Source organism: Dicentrarchus labrax, unplaced genomic scaffold (assembly GCF_905237075.1).
Source record: "Dicentrarchus labrax unplaced genomic scaffold, dlabrax2021, whole genome shotgun sequence".
Lineage (NCBI taxonomy): Eukaryota > Metazoa > Chordata > Actinopteri > Moronidae > Dicentrarchus > Dicentrarchus labrax.
In genome coordinates this window covers 10453198-10479957 of record NW_026136721.1, presented here as the reverse complement: position 1 = coordinate 10479957, position 26760 = coordinate 10453198, and the positions used below count along the sequence as shown (strand labels likewise).

General features: G+C 39.0%; 2 protein-coding genes and 1 pseudogene across 2 annotated transcripts; all 3 read right to left on the bottom strand.

The window, feature by feature from the left end:
• Positions 1-6299: 6299 nt before the first annotated feature.
• LOC127355302 (perforin-1-like) lies at positions 6300-8576 on the bottom strand. Its single transcript, XM_051386043.1, has 3 exons — positions 8474-8576; positions 7827-8356; positions 6300-7728 (listed from the first exon to the last, which is right to left on the bottom strand). Exons 2-3 carry the CDS (start codon positions 8354-8356, stop codon positions 6594-6596), a joined length of 1665 nt encoding a protein of 554 aa, XP_051242003.1. The 5' UTR covers positions 8474-8576; the 3' UTR covers positions 6300-6593.
• Positions 8577-14808: 6232 nt separating this feature from the next.
• Positions 14809-26496, bottom strand: LOC127355026 (perforin-1-like). The gene is made up of 3 exons (XM_051385464.1): positions 26492-26496; positions 25361-26052; positions 14809-15474 (listed from the first exon to the last, which is right to left on the bottom strand). Exons 1-3 carry the CDS (start codon positions 26494-26496, stop codon positions 14987-14989), a joined length of 1185 nt encoding a protein of 394 aa, XP_051241424.1. The 3' UTR covers positions 14809-14986.
• LOC127355299 (perforin-1-like) lies at positions 19684-22166 on the bottom strand (annotated as a pseudogene).
• Positions 26497-26760: the final 264 nt, after the last annotated feature.

Below are 26760 nucleotides of genomic sequence, written 5' to 3'. Positions count from 1 at the left end.
TAAGTGAATAATGGATAATGGATGGAGGAACTAAGTTTCCGACAGTTAAAGCTCTCAGTGACAATACGTTGTGCACTATCATAAATGATGACAAACAAGAAATGAATGTCTGAAAAAAAAAAAAAACATTTTCACTGTTTGTTTGGCAATGACTATACAAATGAGCAAGTGATACGATAAAAGAGTTCGCACAAACAACACTCGTCTCACCCTCACAAGTTCACCAACACCCTGTTTATGATCACAGAGTGCTGTTCTGTTGATGGTTAGATAGAAATATGGCTCTACAAACTTGTTGCACAGCTGACCATCTGTTGATAGATCATTAACACAGTTTATCAGCAGACTTTTACAGGTCGCAGAATGCCAACATGCAGGAATCCCAAAAGGCTGATGAAAGCAAGTAAGCTCAACTGAAGATATTCAGCATATATATTTATATTATCTTTAAAGTATCGACCTGGACTTTTTTTTCATTGTGTTTTTGTAAAGGTGTTTTTGGCATGTCAAAGTGTAAACAGATCTCTATACAAATATGAAACAAAAGTAGTATTCCCATCCTTTAATAAAAATTTAGTAAATGTAACGTGCAGAACAGGGGCGCCACCAGGAATTTTGGGCCCCTTAACAAAAAAATCTAATTGGGCCCCCTCTGCGCAGCTGTTGTCACCACATCTCTAGGACCTAACTGTCCCATCAAAAGCTTTACATAATTCTAATTAAAGGCTTGCAACTGTCTTGCTTCTTGTAGTTCAATAGTAGTACTAGCACAATATTTACTGCTGGTGAATATTGTCTGTATCTTACATGCAGGCTCAGGTAAACTACTCACTGTTTCCAACTGTCCAGCATCCAGTACAGACAGTAGGTTGTTTTTTTTATTTTATTTCATATTGATCATTATGTGAGAAAATAATTGCTATTAATGTGTTTGAATTTCTGTCATTAATAAATATTTCATTTTCTTTTTTGTAATGGTAAAAAGAGCAAGAGAGAAATCCCCACAGACTTCCTGCAATGATGCTAACTGGCCTGTCATTGAACACAACGTTGCTCAGCTTCTTCACTGGGACAGGGAGGGGTACAGTGATGGGGTGACTGGGGTGCTGCTGACTCATCTGTTGTTAAGTCTGTTAAAAGGGGCAGGGACAATGATTTAATATGAATATCTTGGTAAACGTTTCCCTGAACTGATTAAATGGTGGATAAATGTAGGCTAACACTAGTCTGTAGCTGGCTATCTTATTTCCCTATGGACATTAAGCCAACAGGTTAATACCACTCACAGACTATAGGCTCCTTTCTTGGTGAAACACTGGGTTACAGATTGACATCCTTTCCTTTGTCTTTCCTCTCTCTCTTTCCTCTCTTTACTTTTTTGAAAACCAGATTTTGATTTACTAGTTAACATTGTGATCACTGTAGTTCTGGCTCATCTACTGACTGCAATAAACACTGATAAGTGAGCTAAGGCAGGACCAAACCATTTCATGCAGATACAGGGGGGTGGTCGGTCAATATGGATGTTTGCTTTTTGGTCAATGTGGATATTTAACTTTTACTACCAAAAACAAGTAAAAACAAAGAGATCATTAATTTTATTATTATATTTGAAATATATATACTGAATGATGATGGTTTAATAATTCTATATTAGTTTTTACCTATTTTTTGGGTCCACTGTCAGTCATGGGCCCTTGGAATTGTCCTAACTTTTCCCCCCTAGGCGCCCCTGGTGCAGAAGTTATAGCTATATAAGTCTTTGATATTAGTAATCAAGCCATTCCAGTGCAACTGAACAGTTTGGGTTTATTGTCTTGTTGGCTGTAGTTTGGGGTTAAAATGAGGGGGAAAGAATCCATGTGGGAGCTTGGCAGAGGAAATTCCCGGGATGGGAGCTGGCGGGCTTGAGACGGGTAGGTAATGCAGGTGTAAACAGGGAAAACAGGTGTTAGTCTCACAGACATGCAAATAAACCTACTGGAATGATTTTTAAAAAAAACTAGGTCCTGAGCAGCAAACACATGTCCTGATGTCCACTCAGCGTAATTACTAACTTTACTTCTTTAAAACTCATTAAAACTTTAATCATCAGTTGATAGCAAACTAACAAACCAGCTGTTGGGCTGCTGCACATCACTTGTCATAAAAATTAGAATGTGACTTTTGTGCATATTATTATTATTATTATTATTATTATTATTATTATTAGTGTGTGCAATTCATAAACAATGTATTTATATACACTGGGATTCAGTGTATAACAATCAAACATGAAAAAATACTTTACAGTGCCCTGTGGTTTAACAACTGTCGCACTTGATGACAGCACTCAGCATTTACCAACACATACGGTAAGAATTTAAATTGTGAATTGCCAGTAAAATAAATGATAATCATCATCAGACTTCCTTTGACGTATAGAGAAACTGCTCTCTGTTGGTGCTGCAAGTGCAATGAATGATGGGTGAAATGCTGAACGATGATTTTAATTGTTTAAAAAGTTAATTGCAAGAAGTTTGCTAACTATAAATTTGCTGGACTTGCAGTAGCGCCCCATCAGAGTACACCATACAACACAACACAAGAAGCACAAAGGCACAGGTTTGTTCATTCTTGCTGATCTGAGACGTTTCACAAAGGGTTCTGTTCTGCCATAATTTTTCAATAGACTGATAATAATTAAATTTCACACCCTGATTATTACAATTATTATTATTATTGTTATTAACACCATGAGACTTGTTTGTGTAGCTTGCATTCAGTTGCATATTAAGAATTCTTTGCAACAAAACCCACATTTTCTGGCTCCATGAGGCAACACACAGTAAAGCAACTTTATAAAGTAACACTGTACAATTCGGAACACAAAATTGTTGTTGAGTAGTTACTAAGAAATTAGTAAAACGTTTTACTGCAAAGTGTGTGTGTGTGTGTGTGTGTGTGTGTGTGTGTGTGTGTGTGTGGTGTGTGTGTGTGTGTGTGTGTTGCCTTGTATTATTGGTGCTAGTTTCATTTTAAGACTTCTGCCCACAAGACCACTCTGCATATACTTCCTTTTTATTTTTGTCATGCCATGTAGATGTTTGAATTATTTAAGCCAGTTGAGGAAAGCAAGTTTTCTTTTCAGGTTTTTTTTCAATTGATCTAAGGCAGCAGTATAATGTGATCTATATTTGTGTCTATAACTACGTCTGTATAAGACTCAACTTCTGTATGTGCCAGTAACAGGTATGTGTAAGTGTTAGCGTATTAACTTATTAACTGCCATCAGCAATGAATTACAAATGAAACTGTAAGTAACTGTAACTAAAACAATTTTGACAATCACAACATTAACTCAACAAAACTGTAATAACAAGATTTTCTAGTCACTGCAAAGATTTGTTAAAATAACTTAAATCAGATGTGTTTCTAACATAGTGTAAGTAGTACAAATGGTGGTGAAAAACAAATAAATACATTCATGGAACTACTGTATTTAAGTACAATTAGGAGGTAGGCCTACTACTTTTCACTTCATGCTACTTTTTACTTCTTTACATTTAAGAGGGAAATATTGTACTTTTTAAGCAAGCAGTTACGTTATTTTACAGATTAGGGTTTTACATTCAAAATAAATGATCAATTTGTAAAATACAATGCATTTTATAGATAAAACTACCAAAATGTGTATAAGGTGTGTTCAATTAGCTCAACCTTAACCAGCTATAATGGTGAAATTCTGCTTGTTACATGTTAATGAACCAGTAATAATATATCTTTATACACATAGGTTATACTGTATGTGCGCTATTCATTTACATTATGCAGAGCTTTGTCAGGTTTAAAGGGGAAATCCACATAAAGTGGGGTTTCTTTGTACTTGCATCTGAATTCATAACATGAAGATGTTCAGCCTCTGCTGCTGCTCATCCAGCACTACAGGCAGCCTTTACTTCAATACTCTGGGACCTCTGAAAAGTTGTAATTCATATTGTTACCACAGAGGGGCACTAGTTCCATGCAAAAATTACTAGAAATGTGATCTATTCAGAACAGCTGTTTTACATCAGCCCTTTTTTTGAGAAATAAGATCAGCTCAGATCAAAACTAGGAGTTTAGACATTTACAAAGGAATTGTATTTCCCTTAGTTTCTAAGGGAAAATTATTATATTTAAATGAGATGGCTGAAAAATATGCCGATTTCAAAAGCAAGCCTTTACTATGACTTAATGAGCAATTGGGAAATTAATACAAGCCACCATTACACATTTCACAGCTATCACTGCTGTGTAGTAGCAGGTTACAACTGTTTATCAGCTATCGTCTGTCTTTGTGGAGTGTGTCTTCTCCCTTCTGTCAAAACAGAAGTTTTTGAATTTGAGCTTTGTGACACGAGGGAATTGATGTATCCACCATCTATTTATAACACAGAGAGCAGGTGTGCCGATACACAGAGGCAAAGTGATTGGTTGGGATCCTCTGAGGATTCTGTGCTTGTGTAAATACACACACACACACACACACACACACACACACACACACACACACACACACACACACACAGAACATACTTGCATCTCCCCTATGAAAACATTCATGCACACATACGTTGATCCTACAAAGGAAACCTTTTTACAGTATAGGCACATGCATGCAAGCACATATGTATACAAGAAAAAAAGCATCCCCATGCATGCATACATTCAGACAATAAAAGATTCACAGCTTGCTGCTAGCATCCACACAAATGTACAAACACTCATTTCTATCCAAGCACTCATTTTGACAACACATTTCCAAGTGCTGTCAAATGAAAAGGGAGACAGGATGCTCTTCACAATATCAGCTTCTTCTCCCCTGAGGGTAGAGCAGATCCACACCCACAACCAGATCCTCTGCAGCACTTGACTCAAATGATCTAGTGCACTCAACAAATCAACAGATCTTGTCCTAACACAAATGCTCCACAGACAGCTTCATATATCATGTAAACAGCTATTCAGACAATTACCTGTGGCCATATTTTATGCCTCCAACAGTGAGGTCAAAGTGGTTGAGAAAGGGCAGGCAGGTGGTGGCAAAGTAGCGCCTGTCAAGTCAGAAGAACAGTAGTTTATTACTGGTATTTCAGGAAAATAGTGACAGCATTTCATAAGAATCAAGGGTGAGAGGAAGGTAGCATTGTTTGCAAACGCTTTTTATTGTGGTCATTTGCACCTACATAGCTCCAGTGAGACAAAATGCACTGCTGCAACCTCAAAAAGGAAGTAGACCTGCTTGACAGCAACAGCACTACAATTTGGTTTTACATATACATAACATGCAGTGTCAAATCTTTTTTATTTGTTTTTGGGCTTTGGGGTTGCTTGTGGGCTTTTGGTGGGATACCAGATTGTTTTTCTTGTAGAGTGAGATATGTGTCTCTGTCCAAGGAAAAAGGTGAGAGATTATTTTGTACTCAGACTTATTTTGTGTGGTGTGGTATTCTGTGTGGTGTCTTGGCCTCAGTGGATGCACAGAGTTGGTAAGTGCAAGCCACTGGTTCTGCTTTAGTGAGGTACTCCTTTATAGAGTCACTGTCTGCATGTGGTTTACTGTGCTGAGCTATAAGTTGAGGCACATTTTCAAGCGTGGTTGACCTGAAACAAATGGTTTTCAGAGCGGATGGACTAGCTGCCAACTGTCTCACATTCTCATCTCGCTCTTTACCTGGCAAACCTCTTCAAATGGCCATTGCTATTGTTTTTCCGATGAGGAAACTCTCATCTCATACATATATCCCATGTTGCCCTTTCCTATCCATTTGTATTTGATGGGAGTCACAGTTCTTTCTTTCTCCTCTCTTAATTAATCAAGAGAGACCATCTCCTATTTTGTTCGGGCTTCAGTTCCTTCATCTCTAGTCCACATAAAAACTCCCTTGGTGTTTGTGTGCTTTCTCTTCAGTGGATTATTTTCAGTGACTTCTTTCATACCTATACTAATTTGTGGAAGGATTGAAATCTAAGTAGTAAACCCTGAAAACAATAAATGGACACCTGCACCCCACATTTTTCAATTAAAGGGCAGGCATGAGATTATGTAGCACATGTCAAATGATAACATGATTTTCTCTGAGCCTTAATGTTTTCAGTATATTAACAAGAGATATAACTGGCAATGAGTATAGTTGAAGTAATTCATTTATGATATATGTGGTGTTCTAGCTCTCTCACTTAAGTAGACTCAAATTTTTGGGAAATCTATTCATGCTAGAAAGAAATAAACAGTACTTTGATTACAGTTTTTTAGAACATACAATCAGAAGCAAGTGTTTCTGTAAATGCTTTATTAGCAGATTTCGTAACATGCATGTCATACAGAACAAAACATAAAACCTGGATTCTAAACATTTTACAAACATATTTATAAACGTATTTGAGAAATTAAGCAATTAGGAAATTATGGATGAACAGTTAAACAAAAGTAAAAAGCAACATTTTAAAACAAAACAGGCTTTATCATCTACCTGCATCTTATCTATTGTAAAGTTTAATCTATCCGTCTCATTGTGTCTCACATCACCAGCTGGCCTCAATCTGACTAACATACCGAATTAACACACTGCTCACCAGTCTCCAAGAAGGACCCCATTTCTGGTGTAGAAGACCTTGGCCAAAGAGGGACTCATGGGGGTTGGTATGTATTCCTGACACTGGTTACCACCAAGACTCGGTGCGCACTTTACTATGTAGGAGAAGAAAAAGGTACCGTAATCAAACATGCAACTGTCTGTCACCTTCCCACTACGCAGAGCAAATGAACACTGGCCAAGTAGATCACTGTTCCAGTAAGAATCCTCATCATAAACCCTGAACCTAAGTTTGTTTTTCATGTTTATAGAGATTGGTCCAAATTCAAATGTCTCCGGCCATCTAGGATCGTCATTGTCTGATATAATGGCAGTGCGCTTTATCAGGTTGCCATATTTAACCTCAACTGAACCATCTGTGTAACCCCACTTATCACCATACAGACCCTTTGCATACAGCTTGTAGACCTTTAACGTTGCAAGACCTTTCCCAGCAGGACAGCAGTTGGACTTGATGTTCTGATTACTGTTGCAAACACAAGCACAAGGATCCCTTCTGTTGGATCTGTGTCCAATCTTACAGCTTTCTGAGCATTTTCTCAACACTGCATTTTTCTTGATGTACTTCTCCACCTCTTGCTTCAGTCCAGCACTGGCAGGGTGACCACTTGGCAGTATGGTGTGCAGGGGCTTTATGTTGTATCGGACCACATCGGGTATGTTTTTCAGTGAGTCAAGCCAGCTTTTATAGACGGAGGGGTTTGATTCAAAGAGGATATCAGCGCTGTTGATATTACCACCAATTACCTCTGTGCTACGCTCATTAAATGCACTGCTGAAACTTTGGCTGGAGCCTAACTTCTTCTTCTTTGCCTGACAGTGTTTGTACATGGCCTTAATGCTGGCACTATTTGCAAATCCAGCAGAGGCCTCGACTGACAAACAGTCACTGACTTCTGTTGCCGACAGTCCATTAATAGATGCCTCGCAGGTCTTGATGGCAGTGACTGCCTTCACTTCTCCTCCCAGATACACTTGTGTGATGTAATGTGTACCATATGTGTCGATCAGACTGCGATATAATTGCTCTGCTTTTTGGGAATAAGAAGGAAGGGAGTTCACGGCCAATTGAAACTCGTGACTTAGTGGAGGTCTTGTTGCCAGTCTGTATCTGTGAAGCAGAAAGGTACAAATAAGTTAGTTGCAGCCAATAACACTCATGTTTCGAGCTTAAATGACAAGAGCACCAAGATCTGTCCACATACTCACCGGTAGAAGCGACAGTAGACAGAATGGTGAAGGAAAGTATAGCGGTCTTGTTTTGACTTTTGCATTCCAAAGGTAGAATCTCTGGAGTGGGAACCTCCTAAGCCAACACCGACAGAAGGGACTACAGGGATATCAAGGCCGATTTTCCAATTGTTGGACACAGATGATGTGGAGTCATTGACAAGAGTTTCAACAGAATCGTAGACTGTACTGGAGACCTTTAAACTGCACTTGGGGAGGGTTCTCCAGTCCACCACAGCAACTGGGACTTTCTGGCTCTCTCCATTCATGTAGCTGTTTCTGTACAGCTTACAAGTGCCATTGCCAAGCTTCCATGTTTCAGTGTCGATGACATAGGCACCTTTCCGCTCCATTGTGACGATGTTGAATCCTTCTCCACCCAAATTGTAACCAGGGACTAAGTGAGCCTTTGCACACTCCTGCGGTGTACCAATGAAGCTCACACTGGATGGCAGACACAGAGGACTCCATGCCCAACACAGGAGCATGAGCTGCCACAGCCTTGCCATCTGTATGAAAGTATTAAACAATGAGAGAATGAGAAATGGCATGGACAATCAGTTAAACTATGCAGACTTTGAATGTACAGCTTCAGTATCATAGGAGGAAGGTCTCAGGTCTCTTACCGTACTTTGAGTGTGAACAGCAAGCTCTGTTCAGTGGTTCACAAAGTCTAACGTGAAGTACTGATGTCCAGGAGGCGGAGTCTTATGTAATGTCATATGTTAGATTTTAACAAGTTTTATATTTGTCCAACTTCATTCACACATTTTTAGTACTCCACACCCTACATTTAAGATAATATGAAATATTATGCCCTTAAAAGGGGAAACAGGGCTTTTACAATAACATATTAACACTGAGCAAAGAACCAAGGGGATATATGATAAATTTAGAAAAAAGGGCCAGTTAAGAAACATGTAACAATTGTAATAAAAATAATCAAACATTGTGAAAATAAATATACCACAATATAGGGTTCACAGCACTGACAGAAAGGGGTGAACAAAATCCAGTTGGAGAAGTAATTACAGGCTAATATCTGGCACATACATTTCAAAATTAATATACTGATATTTAAATATACAGTAAGCGGTCTAAAGTTTCAACAACTCCATTTTGCAGCATTTGACAATATTACTCTACACAAAGTTTAGACTAATATAGTAGACTAATAAGTAGTTTCTTCTTACCTTTTATCAAATGACGAAATGTAACGTAAGCTAAATCCAAATATCTACATGTAACTAAGAATTTAAATTGAGAAGATAATATTAAATTTAAATCAAATCAATCAAACATTTTAGCATGAATTTCAAATCTGAATGAAATCATTGCATTAAAATGTAAATGTAATGTATGTAATGTTAAATTTAAATCCTAATAATAGGTACACTGACTGCACTGTAGCTAAATAAGACTTGCAACAAATAGAGTTGCAACAAATCCTATACCAGCATGAAGGTTGTAATGTTTAGTTTGCGCAGATTCAATTTAATGGTGATTTTGGAGGTCATAGTTGACTTGTAATGTGTTGCACTGAGAACAGTGTTTAATTTGTACACCCCATGTATATGAATGATATATGAAAATATTTTTGTGTTTTTACACACATTTCTGCTAGCTTTTTTAAATTTCTGCAGGTTTTTATCTATGCTGGGGGTTCCATAGAGTCCACCATGTTGAACCGTCATGTTTCTACAGTAGCCCAGAGCTGACAAACCATACAGCGTAGATAGGGCCTTTTGCATTTTTCGTGTGTTACGCAGTCACCGTAGTTTCTCCTACACACTTCACTTCACAGGTCGACTTCACACTGCACTTCTAGTGCAACGCACTGGTCCATTCAAATTTTTGACAGTTTTTTCTTGCAGTATTTGGAGCTTTCAATGGGAGCATGGACCACTGCTCCAAAGAGTACCCCACTGGTTTAGACTTGCAATCCTTTAACATTGTCGGACTCTCAATGGATGGTTGAAAAAAAGGATTAAAATCTAATTTTTTCCTTGTCAAACCAACAATGGAACTAGACCACTGAAAGTTTAGTCAGAGATTCAGGTGTGTTATGCTAGTAGCTGCTATCGATAGTGAGGATGCACTGAGCACAATTGAAAGGAAAAACAAAAAAAGTCTAAGTAAGAAAAAGAGAAATGAGGTAAAAGTAAGTTTGAGAGTTCACACCAACACTTTACAGCTCGCCCTCACAAGTTCCTAAACGCCCTATGTATGATCACAGAGTGCTTTTTCGTTGACAATTAGAAATGTTGATGTCCTAAAAATTTGTTGCATAGCTGAAAAGTTGTTGCAAAAAATGTTAACGCGTGAAATTGATGCACAGTGGATGTAGCCACTATTAGATTGGTTTGTGATCTTGAATTCGACTTGGCCTATGGTTGTTGTTTTTTCCAGCATAACTCTATATCCATTTCGCTGTATTCATTTGACCATCTGCTTTCACAAATAGGGCCTGCTACAGGGAAGCAACCCCACAGAATGTTGATGCCACCAGCAGGGTGAGGATGGTGTATTTCTGCAGACATACAATAGTTGAATTAAACCAAACACAAATCATTCCAGTAGTCTATATTGAACGCCAAAAACACTTGATCATCATTAAACATTTGTTTTGTTTTGACGTGTCACTTGGGTGGTGGAACATGTGTCAAATAAAAGGACATCAATTATTACACAAAACTGAAAGATTCCACAAAGAGGAGGAAAATCTGCAGATATTTGGGACATTTTGGAGGACATTTTACTGAAGAGTACATTAATCAGTTTTTATTTACATAAGAAGCTTTAATAAACCCATTGTACACCACCTGCAAAGCACCAAATGACAGATAAAGTTAGCAACTGGAAGAAATTGAACTGCTGCAGTACAGAGATAGATCTTTTTCTCGTTGATTCAGACCGGAAAAGAAGTGTTGGACTAAAATTATGCAGTGAAAAAAAAGAAAACTTTAATACCATTTTGAAGGTGCACAAAAACAGACGTCTTTTCAAAAATGGGAAGCTCACACTATTTTCTGTTTGAATAATAAAAGAAGGTGCCCAATTAGAGTTTTCAACAATGAATTGAGTTTATTCCGCCCAACTTCATTCTTGAGCGCAAATGGAACAAAGAGAAGTAAAGTCAATTGAAAGCATTGTTTCTGACTCAGTTTTTATCAGTAAAAACATATGTCTGTCTATTCTGGGAACTCCTTTGATAAGAAAATCCATGCTTTTGCAGCCTTTTACAAATAGACCAACACTAAACAAAAATTAGACAAAATTGCTCAACTGGATTGCCCCATTTGTTGTATTATAGTGGGTTTCCTCTGAGTGCTCTGGTTTTCCTCCTAAATGTACAAAGAAATTAAAGTTAGGAGGAGTAGGTACTTCGCTATTGCCTGTAGGTTAGCTACTTACTTACTGCTTAGTTACTCCCACAACCCCCTCTCTCTCATCCTCTGCAGGCCCCCACCTCCTCCAACAGTAATACAGGATAAACAGGACACACACAAATGAATGGATGGATGGATGAACAGTGTTTGAGCCTGATAATAGGTTGCAGCAGAATAGAGAGCTTTTAATGTATTAGTGAGGATGCACTGAGAACAATTAAATCGATGGGAAGACAATGTAATCTGATACGTCCTATCCGCTAACTGTGTGTTTAGAAGTAATATTATGTAAGAAATATAGAAATGAGGTAAAAGTAAGGGTGAGAGTTCACACCAACCCTTCACAGCTCGCCCTCACAAGTTCATAAACGCCCTATGTACACGTGTATGATCACAGAGCGTCTTCCTGTTGGTGAATAAAAGTGTGAAGCCCCACAAATGTGTTGCACAGCTGTAAAAGTGTGTTAGGAAAAAAAATTAAATATTGAAAATTAAAAATTTTAATATTGCATTAGTGTGTAATTGAAAGTCCAGGAGATTGGACATTTTCTTGTTTTTCAACAATGAATTACATTGGAAATAGTCAGTCTTTGATACTGACCAACACAAAGACACTCATTGTCAAAGTCAAAGAACTTCTGATCAAAATGTGGATAAATTAAATAGAAATGTATGTCAAACAAAAAAAAAAGTCAAATTGAGTGGAGCACCTTATGCAACTGTGTCAACCTTGAGTCTGTATCTCTTTTAAACATTTCCACCATTTTAATTTGAAAAACCTCTCAGGCTGTGTGTTGCATTGGTACCATGAGTTAACAGCAAGCGTGAAGTACTGCCACTACTGGATTGGTTTGTAGTGCTGAATTTGACTTGGCCACAGGGCATGCTGAAGGGAAACAACCAGCAGGGTGAGGATGGTGTATTTCTGCAGACATACAGTGTTTGCATTAAACCAAACACAAACCATGCCACTAGTCTATTGTGAAAAACACCTGATTTTGATGTCATCAGACCACAGAATATTTTGAGTGAGATGCCAAGAGAAGCATTCTTGTATGCACAGTATCTCAAATCCGGGAACCTATAGCTCTTTCACTCATTACAATAAATTCTGTGACATGTGTAAGGTAGCAGCATCTAAGAAATAAAGAATGGACCTTCTTTTTGCTGTACTGGAATCTTGGTTTATGGCAAATTAATAAATGTATGTTGTCAGTGTTCGGGTACACAAGTTGATTCTTCATTTTGTCTGTCAAGTGTTTTGGTGCCATTAGAGCATTTTGGATGTGAAATTAACTGTTGTGCTGCATGTCAGTAATGACAACTGTGAGAATAGTTTTATACTTAGTATAGAGAAATGCAGGTTAGCAATTTAAAAACCCCTGTAAACTATGGACTCCCAGTATATCCACAAGATGGTGCCATTGACTCGAATACAGAACTTGAATCTGATCTTAATTCTCAGATACATGAAACCAGACCCCAAACTTCATAACTGAATCACATAACAAAGTGTGCATTATAGCAGATATGCAGAGTCAAACACAAGACTCCACACGAGGACCTTAAGAGAGACTGTAGAGGACAACAGAACTGATCCTGTGTCGACTAACATTAGTCACACAACTGCTACACTGTCAGCCTGCCAGCCTCTGCCATAAGAGGAAAACAGTAACTAAACATTTGTCTTATATGTGTGTAGCTAGCCATTAGTACTAATACCTTGTTCCTCTTGCAACCCCTGTGCATTAAACTTATCTTGTCTTGTTGAAAGTCAGCAGCACTGAGGTAACTGATACTGATTATTGCAACTCTGTACACTGTGCCTTAATGACTCAGACTAAATTGTACAAATTATTAGCTATTATTAGCCACTGATACTGGCATCAGAACCATGGGTCATGTACAAATTCAAGAATTTCTTACTCAACCTAGACTTCTTATGAATAGAACATATACACATGTAAGATGTCTTGTGGGCCTTCTGTATTTGCAAATGAAATTAATCGTGATCTTGCAGAAATAAACTATTCGGCTTCATAAGATTGCCCAGCTCCCTACTGGGGTTGTCCTCTCATAGTCCAAAGACAAGTTAAGGGAACTGGAAATTTTTTACTTGAATGTGTTTTACTGTGACAGATTTTGACTGTGCAGTGTGTGTACAACCCTTCACATCCAATGCATACTGGGACAGACTTCTTTGACTATGATGAAGATAAACAAAAGTGAAAAAAATTGATGAACTGTGTTTATGCATATTGTAAAGCTGCAGCTGAATAGTGAGCTCCTCACAGTCAGTCAGTAAGAATGTCATACGCATTATTGTAATTGATAGGAAACAAGTTCAATATTTTCACTTCTCCCTTACAAGTTCACAAACACTTGACTGCTGCAGAGTGCTGTTCTGTCAAAGACTAGGCAGAACCATGATACTCTAACTGTCTGTGGCTATGCAAACCTGCTGCACAACTGACCGGCTGCAAAAAACAACATTGTTTTATATATACAATTTATCTGTGGTAATTCACCTATTTCAGTAGGGTGCTGGTCCCATGGTTTATTGACTGATAATTATTGGCAAGCGCACAAAATACTTTGTCACTTTACATTCACAGTAAAGTGACAAGAACTAAAGAACAAAGTGTTTGTGCACTCATAGTAAATGAAAATAATGGCAGACCTTATATTATATCTTATAATGATTTTAGAACAGTGGTGGGTAGAGCCCTAAAAACTGTTTCTAGTTACGACCAGTTACCCACAGATAAATTAAGTTAATGTCATTACATCAAAGATTAACGTTACACCTGAAAAATTAATATTGCTACATTTTGACCTACAGTGTGTGCCAGTTCCTTCAATATGCAGACTTTTTAAAAGTGGTCATCTCAATGTTTTTCAGGAGTCACAGCAAGCGATTCATGCAGCTGTTGTCTTTTTTAGATTATTGTATAAAAAGTGTGGCCAGATGGGACCAGGGATTGTCGCTGGAGGCTGCCTCTTGTTCTGGGTTTTGCTCAGTCATCATGGCATTGTGGTATTTTTCACTGTCACCACGATCATGTGTTGATTAGAAGACATGTATTTTTTTATTGCATTACACTGCTGACTAAGATCAGTTGTAGTCCATTTTATTTCAATTGCAATAATGGAGGATGAAATTAAAAAATCCACATAGTGCAAACTTGTTTTCTCATAGCGGTTGTGAGTTTGAATGTTTAATTTAAGAGTTATTAGTGAGCATGGGTAAAGTTCAAGTAGTTACTTTACACTTGGATATGTGAGTTCTCTCTGTATTAAAGCCACCCCTCTACATATGAGCCTACAGCAGGGAATACCCTCACAGTTCAGGTTACAATATATAAAATCAGTAAACTCAATATCACTTCATTTGGAGGTAAATGGCATACAAGTTATTATTTAATTGAAGTAGTTTAATTGATTCATATATTTGACAAACTTGAGCACACTCTCTTAAAACAGTCTACAGGTGCGTATGCATTTCAATTTTACATGTAAGCCCCCAGAATACACTGTATTCTTAAATATATGAACTCAGACAGAAACCTGTGTTGTCTTTGTTGATGCTTTATTGGCTGATTTTGTAACTAACAAGATAGAAGCAGAAAAAGGGGTGAATTTCTTACAAACACATTTTGAGAAATTGAGAACAAGTCAAAAAAGAAAGATGACAGTAACAGTGTGAAAGATGGCAATAACTACAAGCAAGATTATCATGAAATCATATCCTTATTCTAGCTGGAGTGAACCTGACTGACTGATTGATTGCTCATACTCTCCAAGAAGGACCCCATTTCTGGTGTGGAAGACTTTGGCCAAAGAGGGACTCATGGGGGTTGGTATGTATTCCTGACACTGGTTACCACCAAGACTCGGTGCGCACTCCACTATGTAGGAGAAGAAAAAGGTACCGTAATCAAACATGCAACTGTCTGTCACCTTCCCACTACGCAGAGCAAATGAACACTGGCCAAGTAGATCACTGTTCCAGTAAGAATCCTCATCATAAACCCTGAACGTAAGTCTGTTTTTCATGTTGATGGTTATGGATCCAAATTCAAATGTCTCCGGCCAACTAGGATTGTCATTGTCTGATATAATGGCAGTGCGCTTATTCTGATCACCATATGTCACCTCAACTGAGCCATCTGTCTGAGTCCACTTATCACCATACAGACCCTCTGCATACAGCTTGTAGACCTTTAACGTTGCAAGACCTCTCCCAGCAGGACAGCAGTTGGACTTGATGTTCTGATTACTGTTGCAAACACAAGCACAAGGATCCCTTCTGTTGGATCTGTGTCCAATCTTACAGCTTTCTGAGCATTTTGTCAACACTGCATTTTTCTTGATGTACTTCTCCACCTCTTGCTTCAGTCCGGCGCTGGCAGGGTGACCACTTGGCAGTATGGTGTGCAGGGGCTTTAGGTTGTATCGGACCACATCGGGTATGTTTTTCAGTGAGTCAAGCCAGATGTTATAGACGGAGGGATCTGATTGCCCTTCAAAGAGGATATCAGCGCCGTTGATATTACCACCAATTACCTCTGTACTACGCTCATTAAATGCACTGCTGAAACTTTGGTTGGAGTCTAACTTCTTCTTCTGTTCCTGACAGTGTTTATATGTGGCATTAATGCTGGCAGTACTTGCAAAGCTAGCAGAAGCCTCGACTGACAAACAGTCACTGACCTCTGTTGCCGACAGTCCATTCATAGATGCCTGGCAGGTCTTGATTGAAGTGATTGCTTTTATTTCTCCTCCCAGAGAGACCTGTGTGATGTAATGTGTACCATATGTGTCGACCAGACTGCGATATAATTGCTCTGCTTTTTGGGAATAGGAAGGAAGGGAGTTCACAGCTGATGCAAACTCATGACTCAGTGGAGGTCTTGTGGCCAGCCTATAGCTGTGAAGCACAGAAGTATACAGATAAATTACTGTCTATCACATTCACATTTTATTCACATGTTACTGTATGTGTTGTTTTTTTTTTTATCATAACTGCTGTCATTATTTGCCAACACTGTCAACCAAAGCATTTTTCAGTGAACAGACCAAATAAATAATTCATCCAAATTTAAGAAAAGAAAGACAAGTATCTGTCCACATACTCACCGGTAGAAGCTACAGAAGACAGAATGTCGAAAGAAGTTGTAGCGGTCTTGTTTTGACTTTTGCATGCCAAAGGTAGAATCTCTGGAGTGGGAACCTCCTAAGCCAACCCCAACAGTGACAGAAGGGTCTACAGGGATTTCAAGGCCGATTTTCCAATTGTTGGACACAGATGATGTGGAGTCATTGACAAGAGTTTCAACAGAATCGTAGACTGTACTGGAGACCTTTAAACTGCACTTGGGGAGGATTCTCCAGTCCACCACAGCAACTGGGACTTTCTGGCTCTCTCCATTCATGTAGCGGTTTCTGTACAGCCTGCAAGTGTCATTGCCAAGCTTCCATGTTTCAGTGTCGATGACATAGGCACCTTTCCGCTCCATTGTGACGATGTCGAATCCCTCTCCACCCAGATTGTAACCAGGGACAAAGTGGGCCTTTGCACACTCCTGAGGTGTACCAATGAAGCTCACACTGGATGGCAGACACTGAGGACTCCATGCCCAACACAGGAGCATGAGCTGCCACAGCCTTGCCATCTGCATGAAATTGTTAAACAACAAGAGAATGAGAAATGGCATGGACACACAATCAGTTAAACTATGCAGACTTTGAATGTAAAATGTAAAAAAAAATCTTATGCCAAAAAAAAGATTACTCAACTCAAACAATTAGTTTCAGATAGACAACCCTAAGATAAGTAAGGGGTATTACCGTGACTGTTGACAGCAGCTTCTGTTCAGTAACTTACAATATCTGACCCATGTTATAGTGTTGATATGGAGGTGGAGTCTTTCTTGCCTCTGTGATTCCCACGTTTTATATTTAACCATCTGCATTTAAGCCATTGTGTTATACATACTGTAAAAATGTGTGACATTTGTACTTTCACACCTTGCTAAGATGAGAAAGAGATGGAACTTAAATGGCCACATGGCAAAACTGGTATTTTGTGGTATCATCTTAAATAGTTACAGAAAGAAAATAAAAATAATTTAAAATATAGAATGAAAGTAAAAAAAAAACAAACTTACAAGGCACAAGGATAGCTTCAGTAGAAATAAATAAGAATAATAAAAATACATGATTAGGTGTATATCTTAACTTGCAAAAAAACAAAAACTATTCAGAACAGTTGGACTCAAAACGCAAAATTAAAGGCAATAGCCTTAATAATAGAGTATCCACAACTAGTGTTGTACTTGAGCTAATAGTGCAACACCATCTCAGGCAAATTGACATAGTGGTATTATTAGTAATAGAAAAGTCAGCAAAGAATAGTAAATGTAAGAGTAATATGGTACTGTCAGCTATAACAGTGTACACAAATACATATATTAATGAGCAAGGAAATGTATGTATCAATAAAGTTTGCAGTCCCTTAGTGCTACACACAAAAGATAATACAATTTAGTTGAATAAAGTAAATTAAAACAATATATACAGTTCTTTATATACACATATACATCCAGGAAATCATTCTGCAGTGCATCTTTTCAATTTGCAATTGGTGGAATGTTTGCAATTTTTGGGAATTATTTTATTGTCTTTATGATCACCACATCATCAACACATTTGCTGATGTATGATCTCATTGTTGCTATACAGGAGAAGCTGAGTCAGTTCCTATACACAGTGGTAATTTATAAACACACAACATTTAGTCCATTCTGTTTCATAAGGGGGATCTGCGGCTTAAATTTAGTCAAATGTAGCTTTTCTTTGACTATATTATAAGTAGGGCTTTGTATTGGCAAGAATCTGGCGATATGGTACATATTATGACGCAGGGGTTCCCGTTCAATATATTGTAATATATCATGATACTTTAAGCAAGGAGATATATTGCATTTTTTTCTGTAATTATAATTTTAGTGTGATCTGCATCTGTATCTACCACACTTCCTGTAAGATCCAGTGTCATAGCCCTCAATTTACATAAACAACACTGCTAAATAGCATTTGGGGGTCTAAACAATAAATCAAGTGTTTTGGGATATTTTCTTAAAACCTAATTATAAGCAGTGTTTAGTTTCATGATAATTTATGACATCTTCCCATGAGCTTTCACGGCTCATCCTCTGCTTTGTTTCTACCCTGCTGCATTGCAGAAATATAGTTACCAATGAAGATTAAAAGACACAAAGTCACTGCAATTTAAATTGTGATATTACTGCTATAGGTTGATGCAGCACAATAACTCCATTCTCTCTTTGTATTTGATGATGATGCACTGTCTAATTGATGTTAATTCAGTAATTAGCCTCACTTAGTGTTAAGGTAACTGGCTAGCCTGGCTTGCTTTCTCTGTGATACTGTGAACAGTTGTCACAGTATCACAGCAACTATACTAATGTCATACTCGAAATGCTTTTGGTTGGTGCCTATCCGCAATGTTCACAATAACCACTTGCTTGTTGCATGCTACAACTGTGACAACAGCTCTGATCACCACTTTTATGACACACACATGCAAAAACAAAGAAATTGTCCGCCCTTGTCCATGTATCAGCCCGACTCTTTAAACCCCCCTTTTATTAAAATGTGTTTCTCTTCCCTTATTTGAGGTTTCAGTTCCTCACACTTATTTTATGAGTCCGGCAGTTGTCACATGCATTTCTTTTAGATACAGCAATGTCACCATGATAATGTGTTGACTAGAATGCATTTTTTTTATTTGAATTGGTTAATAAATTTAACGAACTTGAGCAGGCTCTCATCAAAGGTTTGGGCAGTCTTAAAATGGAGCGAAGCCTGCAAGCTAGTTCAGGCAGTCAACTCAAGCTGCACTGCTATACACACGACATGCCTCACATTCTCTAATTATTAATCAAGCACACCCTTCCAATCTTGCGGTCTATTTAAGCTGCAAAATTACACAGCTCTCCCTCTGCTCTATCAATGCCGCTGCTGCCCTGCATCAGTATTGCAGCCTGCTGCGCTGTAAACTATTGCTGCCTGCTGCGCTGTAAGCCCCAACACCACCCCAGCATCCACCTGTAGGCTCCGACTGGGGGTTTAAGGTATTTGCTCATCACTCCCCAATATCTCTACGTAAACATATCTGCGGGGAGTGATGAGGTAGGAGCCTAGAAGCCAAAATCTAAATATGCTATACTGCTGTAATAAACATTTCAAACATGAGTTGTCTGACTGAAGTGCATCTATAATTATGTATTTCAATATTATCCCCAAAATACACAGTATTTTTTAATATATATATTTGAAAAAGGTGCGTATGCATTTCACTTTTACATGTAAGCCGCCAAAATACACTGTACACAATACATGAACTCAGACAGAAACCTGTGTTGTCTTTGTTGATGCTTTATTGGCAGATTCTGTAACTAACAACATTGAAGCAGAAAAAAAGGTGAATTTCTTACAAATACATTTTGAGAAATTGAGAACAAGTCAAAAAAGGAAGACGAGAGTAACAGTGTGAAAGATGGCAATAACTAAAAGCAAGATTATCATGAAATCATATCCTTATTCTAGCTGGAGTGAACCTGACTGACTGATTGATTGCTCATACTCTCCAAGAAGGACCCCATTTCTGGTGTAGAAGACCTTGGCCAAAGAAGGACTCATGGGGGTTGGTATGTACTCCTGACACTGGTTACCACCAAGACTCGGTGCGCACTCTACTATGTAGGAGAAGAAAAAGGTACCGTAATCAAACATGCAACTGTCTGTCACCTTCCCACTACGCAGAGAAAATGAACACTGGCCAAGTAGATCACTGTTCCAGTAAGAATCCTCATCATAAACCCTGAACCTAAGTTTGTTTTTCATGTTGATGGTTATGGATCCAAATTCAAATGTCTCCCCCATCTAGGATTGTCATTGTTACTAATGATAATAGTGCGCTTATTCTGATCACCATATGTCACCTCAACTGAACCATCTGTGCGACCCCACTTATCACCATACAGACCCTTTGCATACAGCTTGTAGACCTTTAACGTTGCAAGACCTTTCCCAGCAGGACAGCAGTTGGACTTGATGTTCTGATTACTGTTGCAAACACAAGCACAAGGATCCCTTCTGTTGGATCTGTGTCCAATCTTACAGCTTTCTGAGCATTTTGTCAACACTGCATTTTTCTTGATGTACTTCTCCACCTCTTGCTTCAGTCCGGCGCTGGCAGGGTGACCACTTGGCAGTATGGTGTGCAAGGGCTTTATGTTGTATCGGACCACATCGGGTATGTTTTTCAGTGAGTCAAGCCAGATGTTATAGACGGAGGGGTCTGATTGCCCTTTAAAGAGGATATCAGCGCCGTTGATATTACCACCAATTACCTCTGTGCTACGCTCATTAAATGTACTGCTGAAACTTTGGTTGGAGCCTAACTTCTTCTTCTTTGCCTGACAGTGTTCATACTCGGCCTTAATGCTGGCAGTACTTGCAAAGCTAGCAGAGGCCTCGACTGACAAACAGTCACTGACCTCTGTTGCCGACAGTCCATTCATAGATGCCTGGCAGGTCTTGATTGAAGTGATTGCTTTTATTTCTCCTCCCAGAGAGACCTGTGTGATGTAATGTGTACCATATGTGTCGACCAGACTGCGATATAATTGCTCTGTTTTTTGGGAATAGGAAGGAAGGGAGTTCACAGCTGATTCAAACTCATGACTCAGTGGAGGTCTTGTGGCCAGCCTGTAGCTGTGAAGCACAGAAGTATACAGATAAATTACTGTCTATCACATTCACATTTTATTCACATGTTACTGTATGTGTTGTTTTTTTTTATCATAACTGCTGTCATTATTTGCCAACACTGTCAACCAAAGCATTTTTCAGTGAACCGACCAAATAAATAATTATCCAAATTTAGGAAAAGAAAGACAAATATTTCTCCACATACTCACCGGTAGAAGCTACAGAAGATAGAATGTCGAAAGAAGTTGTAGCGGTCTTGTTTTGACTTTTGCATGCCAAAGGTAGAATCTCTGGAGTGGGAACCTCCTAAGCCAACCCCAACAGTGACAGAAGGGTCTACAGGGATTTCAAGGCCGATTTTCCAATTGTTGGACACAGATGATGTGGAGTCATTGACAAGAGTTTCGACAGAATCGTAGACTGTACTGGAGACCTTTAAACTGCACTTGGGGAGGATTCTCCAGTCCACCACAGCAACTGGGACTTTCTGGCTCTCTCCATTCATGTAGCGGTTTCTGTACAGCCTGCAAGTGTCATTGCCAAGCTTCCATGTTTCAGTGTCGATGACATAGGCACCTTTCCGCTCCATTGTGACGATGTCGAATCCCTCTCCACCCAGATTGTAACCAGGGACAAAGTGGGCCTTTGCACACTCCTGCGGTGTACCAATGAAGCTCACACTGGATGGCAGACACAGAGGACTCCATGCCCAACACAGGAGCATGAGCTGCCACAGCCTTGCCATCTGTATGAAATTGTTAAACAACAAGAGAATGAGAAATGGCATGGACACACAATCAGTGTGTCCTTGCCATGTGTCTATGCAAACTTTGAATGTAAAATGTAAAAAAAAATCTTATGCCAAAAAAAAGATTACTCAACTCAAACAATTAGTTTCAGATAGACAACCCTAAGATAAGTAAGGGGTCTTACCGTGACTGTTGACAGCAGCTTCTGTTCAGTAACTTACAATATCTGACCCATGTTATAGTGTTGATATGGAGGTGGAGTCTTTATTGCCTCTGTGATTCTCACGTTTTATATTTAACCATCTGCATTTAAGTCATTGTGTTATACACACTGTAAAAATGTGTGACATTTGTAAAACTCAAAACATGGTGCAACACCATCTCAAGCAAAGTGAAATAATGGGATGATTAGTAGCAAAAAAGTCAGCAAAGAATAGTAAATGTAAGAGTGACATGGTACTGTCAGCTATCAACAGTGTACACCCGAATATATCAAGGAATCAAGGAAATGGCTTAATCATTATGCAACACAAGATTGTTCAACAAAATTAAAGTTTGCTGTCTCTTCATCTTCATCAACACATAAGATAATATAATTTATAGTAGAATAAAATGAAATAAAACAATATATACAGCTCTTTATATACACGTATACACCCAGGAAATAATTTTGCAGTGCATCTTTTCAATTTGCTCGGAAACAAGGCCTACGTGGAAAATGTTTTCAGTGTTTTTTAAAGGGGAAAATTACTTATAAAATTTTTTTTTATAAAAAATACTTTTCTTGTTTTACACTATCTCTAAAGGTTGTTGATGAAACTATCTAACTAACACTAATTTATTGTGCTTGAACGTACCACATCACCTTCAGTGTCACACTCTCACGCTGTTACGCCCCTTCACGTTACCCTCTCTTGCATTCCAAAGACGAATGCCACTCCAAAACACAGCAACAGAATTCCAGACAGCAGGTTTAGTGAAAACTCTGAGATGAGGGAGACTCATACAAAATATATGCATGTATATTTAAATTATTTTGTAGTGTATATTTGCTGCTATAGTTCAACCTAGTTAATTTTGTTATATTCCTCATTACAGGGGCTAATCACCCAGTCATTGTCCAAGCCAGAGACAGGCTTGATGTACATCTAACGAGGGCAATGACCAGTACAGACGGATGGTGGACAGACCATCGTCAAATCTGCTCAACTACGGCTATCAGACTAATGCCGAAAAGAAGAGGGAAGAGAAAGCATTTCTAAATAGCAGAGACACCACAGGAGCTCCTCCAAGCTGCACTATGTGACAGACTGCCAACAAAGTACCCCGATGATGTGGAGAAATGTTGGCAAAGAGAAGCGTTAGAAGAGTTTTGAAAAAGTGAACTCGGTATAGAGAAATGTGGGTTAGCAATTAAAATAAATTTAAAACAAGACCCCGAATCTACAAACTGAAACAAAATGTCCATGAATAGGTGTGCATTAGAGCAGAAATGTAAGCCAAAACAAGTCAAACACAAGACTCTAAAGAGCGACTGTGAAGGTCAACAAAACTGATCTTTTGTGGACTAAAGTTAGATTCACAAAACTGAGCCAGCCAGCCTCGAACATAAGAGGAGGACAAGAGTAACTCAGCATTTGTCTTACTTACATGCAGGCTAGGTAGCCATCAGTACATCTACAAATCATCAAGGTTTTGGGAGTTGGGAGAGCATAACCCCAAAGGCCGGCAAGCTGATATACTAATCTGACTGTTGATGGTCAAGAAATGTGGTCAGGAAGACAGAAAATCTTTATTGTGCAGATAGTAATGGTGAGAATGTTTGCGAGTGTGGACAGGAGCGGAACACAGACATAGCGGGAGCAGGCGGTAATAGTCAGAAATCCACTGGGAGCAAGCAGAAGCAAGATTAAGAAAACAGTGGGACTGTGTACAGCACACCCCCAGGCATGCAGCCCCCTGCATTGTTTTAACTCTGGGCTGATTTTAGTCTAAATGCTTGCTTAGTATTGGTAAAACACAGAGAATAGAATACAAACTGTGCATACAAAACTGGGCTGAGGCAACAAGCATGGGTTCAGCCAAGACTAGAGCCTAAGAAAAACGAAGAAAAAGAAGAACTGTGGTCAGGCAGCAACAGATTTCTATCAGGTTTAATAGTGTTCACTTTGTACAACTTCCCTTTATTGGTGCAAATGTAGTGTGTGTGTGTGTGTGTGTGTGTGTGTGTGTGTGTGTGTGTGTGTGTGTGTGTGTGTGTGTGTCGTGTGTGTGTGTGTGTGTGTGTGTGTGTGTGTGTGTGTACATATAAATATATTAGGGCTAGGCAAGTTAACACGTTATTATCACCTTAACGCATTAATTAATTAACGCCGACAATTATTTTACCTCGCATTAACACAGTTTTTTTACTATGATTATTATTTTGAAAGTCTGTTGCTCACTGGCTCTGTATACACATACAGACAAACCATGGGTCACAGGAGGGGAATGGAGGGAGGCTTTGGCAGACTAAGTTGGATGCAGCGTGTGGGAGAAGTAAAGATAAACAAAAGCAAGACAAGCTAACAAATGCCACAGCGAAGTGGATAGCTTCAAACTGCAGGCCGATTAGTATTTTGGAAAATAGAATCTATAGAATGAAGGACGGCACGTATGAGCCTCCCTCAAGACGCACCATCACAAGAAGAATGCACCACTTGTATGAAAAGGAGAGGACTACAAGCGACCGCGTTACAACATGCACCAACTGTTGCTCTCACTGGAGACTACTGGGTAACCATAGTTACCTCAGAGTTACAGTGCGTTATATTGCTGGACAGCGGGAGCTGCATTCACATGCTCTGACTGTAATAAAAACAGAGGAGAGACACCTGCTTGCACAGTAGTGGAACGTTTCAAATAAGCACACAAGATAGAAGCAGAAAAAAGGCAAATTTCTCACAAACACATCCGGATCAAATTTGAGAAATTGAGAATAACAAATTCAAATTATTTTTGGAAACAAAAGTCAAACAAAGAAAGATGAGAGTAACAGTGTGGAAGATGGCAATAACTACAAGCAAGATTATCATGAAATCATATCCTTATTCTAGCTGGACTGAACCTGACTGACTGATTGATTGCTCATACTCTCCAAGAAGGACCCCATTTCTGGTGTAGAAGACCTTGGCCAAAGAAGGACTCATGGGGGTTGGTATGTACTCCTGACACTGGTTACCACCAAGACTCGGTGCACACTCCACTATGTAGGAGAAGAAAAAGGTACCGTAATCAAACATGCAACTGTCTGTCACCATCCCACTATGCAGAGCAAATGAACACTGGCCAAGTAGATCACTGTTCCAGTAAGAATCCTCATCATAAACCCTGAACGTAAGTTTGTTTTTCATGTTGATGGTTATGGATCCAAATTCAAATATCTCCGGCCAACTAGGATTGTCATTGTCTGATATAATGGCAGTGCGCTTATTCTGATCACCATATGTCACCTCAACTGAGCCATCTGTCTTATCCCACCGGTCACCATACAGACCCTTTGCATACAGGTTGAAGACCTTTAACGTTGCAAGACCTTTCCCAGCAGGACAGCAGTTGGACTTGATGTTCTGATTACTGTTGCAAACACAAGCACAAGGATCCCTTCTGTTGGATCTGTGTCCAATCTTACAGCTTTCTGAGCATTTTGTCAACACTGCATTTTTCTTGATGTACTTCTCCACCTCTTGCTTCAGTCCGGCGCTGGCAGGGTGACCACTTGGCAGTATGGTGTGCAGGGGCTTTATGTCGTATCGGACCACATCGGGTATGTTTTTCAGTGAGTCAAGCCAGATGTTATAGACGGAGGGGTCTGATTGCCCTTCAAAGAGGATATCAGCGTTGTTGATATTACCACCAATTACCTCTGTGCTACGCTCATTAAATGCACTGCTGAAACTTTGGTTGGAGCCTAACTTCTTCTTCTTTGCCTGACAGTGTTCATACATGGCCTTAATGCTGGCAGTACTTGCAAAGCTAGCAGAGGCCTCGACTGACAAACAGTCACTGACCTCTGTTGCTGACAGTCCATTCATAGATGCCTGGCAGGTCTTGATTGAAGTGATTGTTTTTATTTCTCCTCCCAGAGAGACCTGTGTGATGTAATGTGTACCGTATGTGTCGACCAGACTGTGATATAATTGCTCTGCTTTTTGGGAATCAGAAGGAAGGGAGTTCACAGCTGATTCAAACTTATGACTCAGTGGAGGTTCTGTTGCCAGTCTGTACCTGTGAAGCACAGAAGTATACAGAGTAATTACTGCATTGCATTTCTCAGTGAACTGACCACATACATTTAGTTAAGAGTCAAATAAAAACTCATACATTTTGTACTTCCCTTACACCCTATTTAGGTGAGAGATAAGATTCAACTTAAATAGCCACATGGGGAAACTGGCATGTTGTGGTAACATCTTAACATGTTGCAGAAAGTTAATAAAAAACATTGTTAAGATATTGATGTATAGATACATTTTCGCCAAAATCAGCTACAAACAATGTTTAAAAAGCACATTGTTTTACAGAGATTTGAGTGGATTTTTTTCATTTTTAAGTTATTTCTGTAAAAGCATTTGATTGTAATGTACCTTCCAAATCTGATATATTCCCATGTCAATTGTTGTGGTATGCTGTTGTGAATGTGTTGAAAAGTGCTTCCTAGAGATACTGCATGCTTTCAAGAGCTCAAACCCATGTTCCCCCAGTCCCAGCCCTCCAACATGCCATGCCCTCCATTCAGTCAGATGACTCCCGATTAAGCATGTCCAGGCCCCTGCAGGATCTTTTGCCTCCAATTACATGAGACCTGGCTTTGCCAAAAGTGAAATGTATTATTTTTTTAATCCCACTATCTTCAAATGCAAAGTATCAAAACTATATCATAGTGTGTCCAGACAATGCTAAAAGACTTCTTCTTTCACTGGTTCATAATAAATT

Coding starts and splice junctions, on each gene's coding strand:
- LOC127355302 (XM_051386043.1), bottom strand. CDS start 8,356: ATGGCAAGGCTGTGGCAGCTCATGCTCCTGTGTTGGGCATGGAGTCCT. Junction 7,729..7,826: donor GTCTACTGTCGCTTCTACCG/GTGAGTATGTGG, acceptor TCTGCTTCACAG/ATACAGACTGGCAACAAGAC.
- LOC127355026 (XM_051385464.1), bottom strand. Junction 15,475..25,360: donor CTGCTGTCCTGCTGGGAAAG/GTCTTGCAACGT, acceptor CTGCTGGGAGAG/GTCTTGCAACGTTAAAGGTC.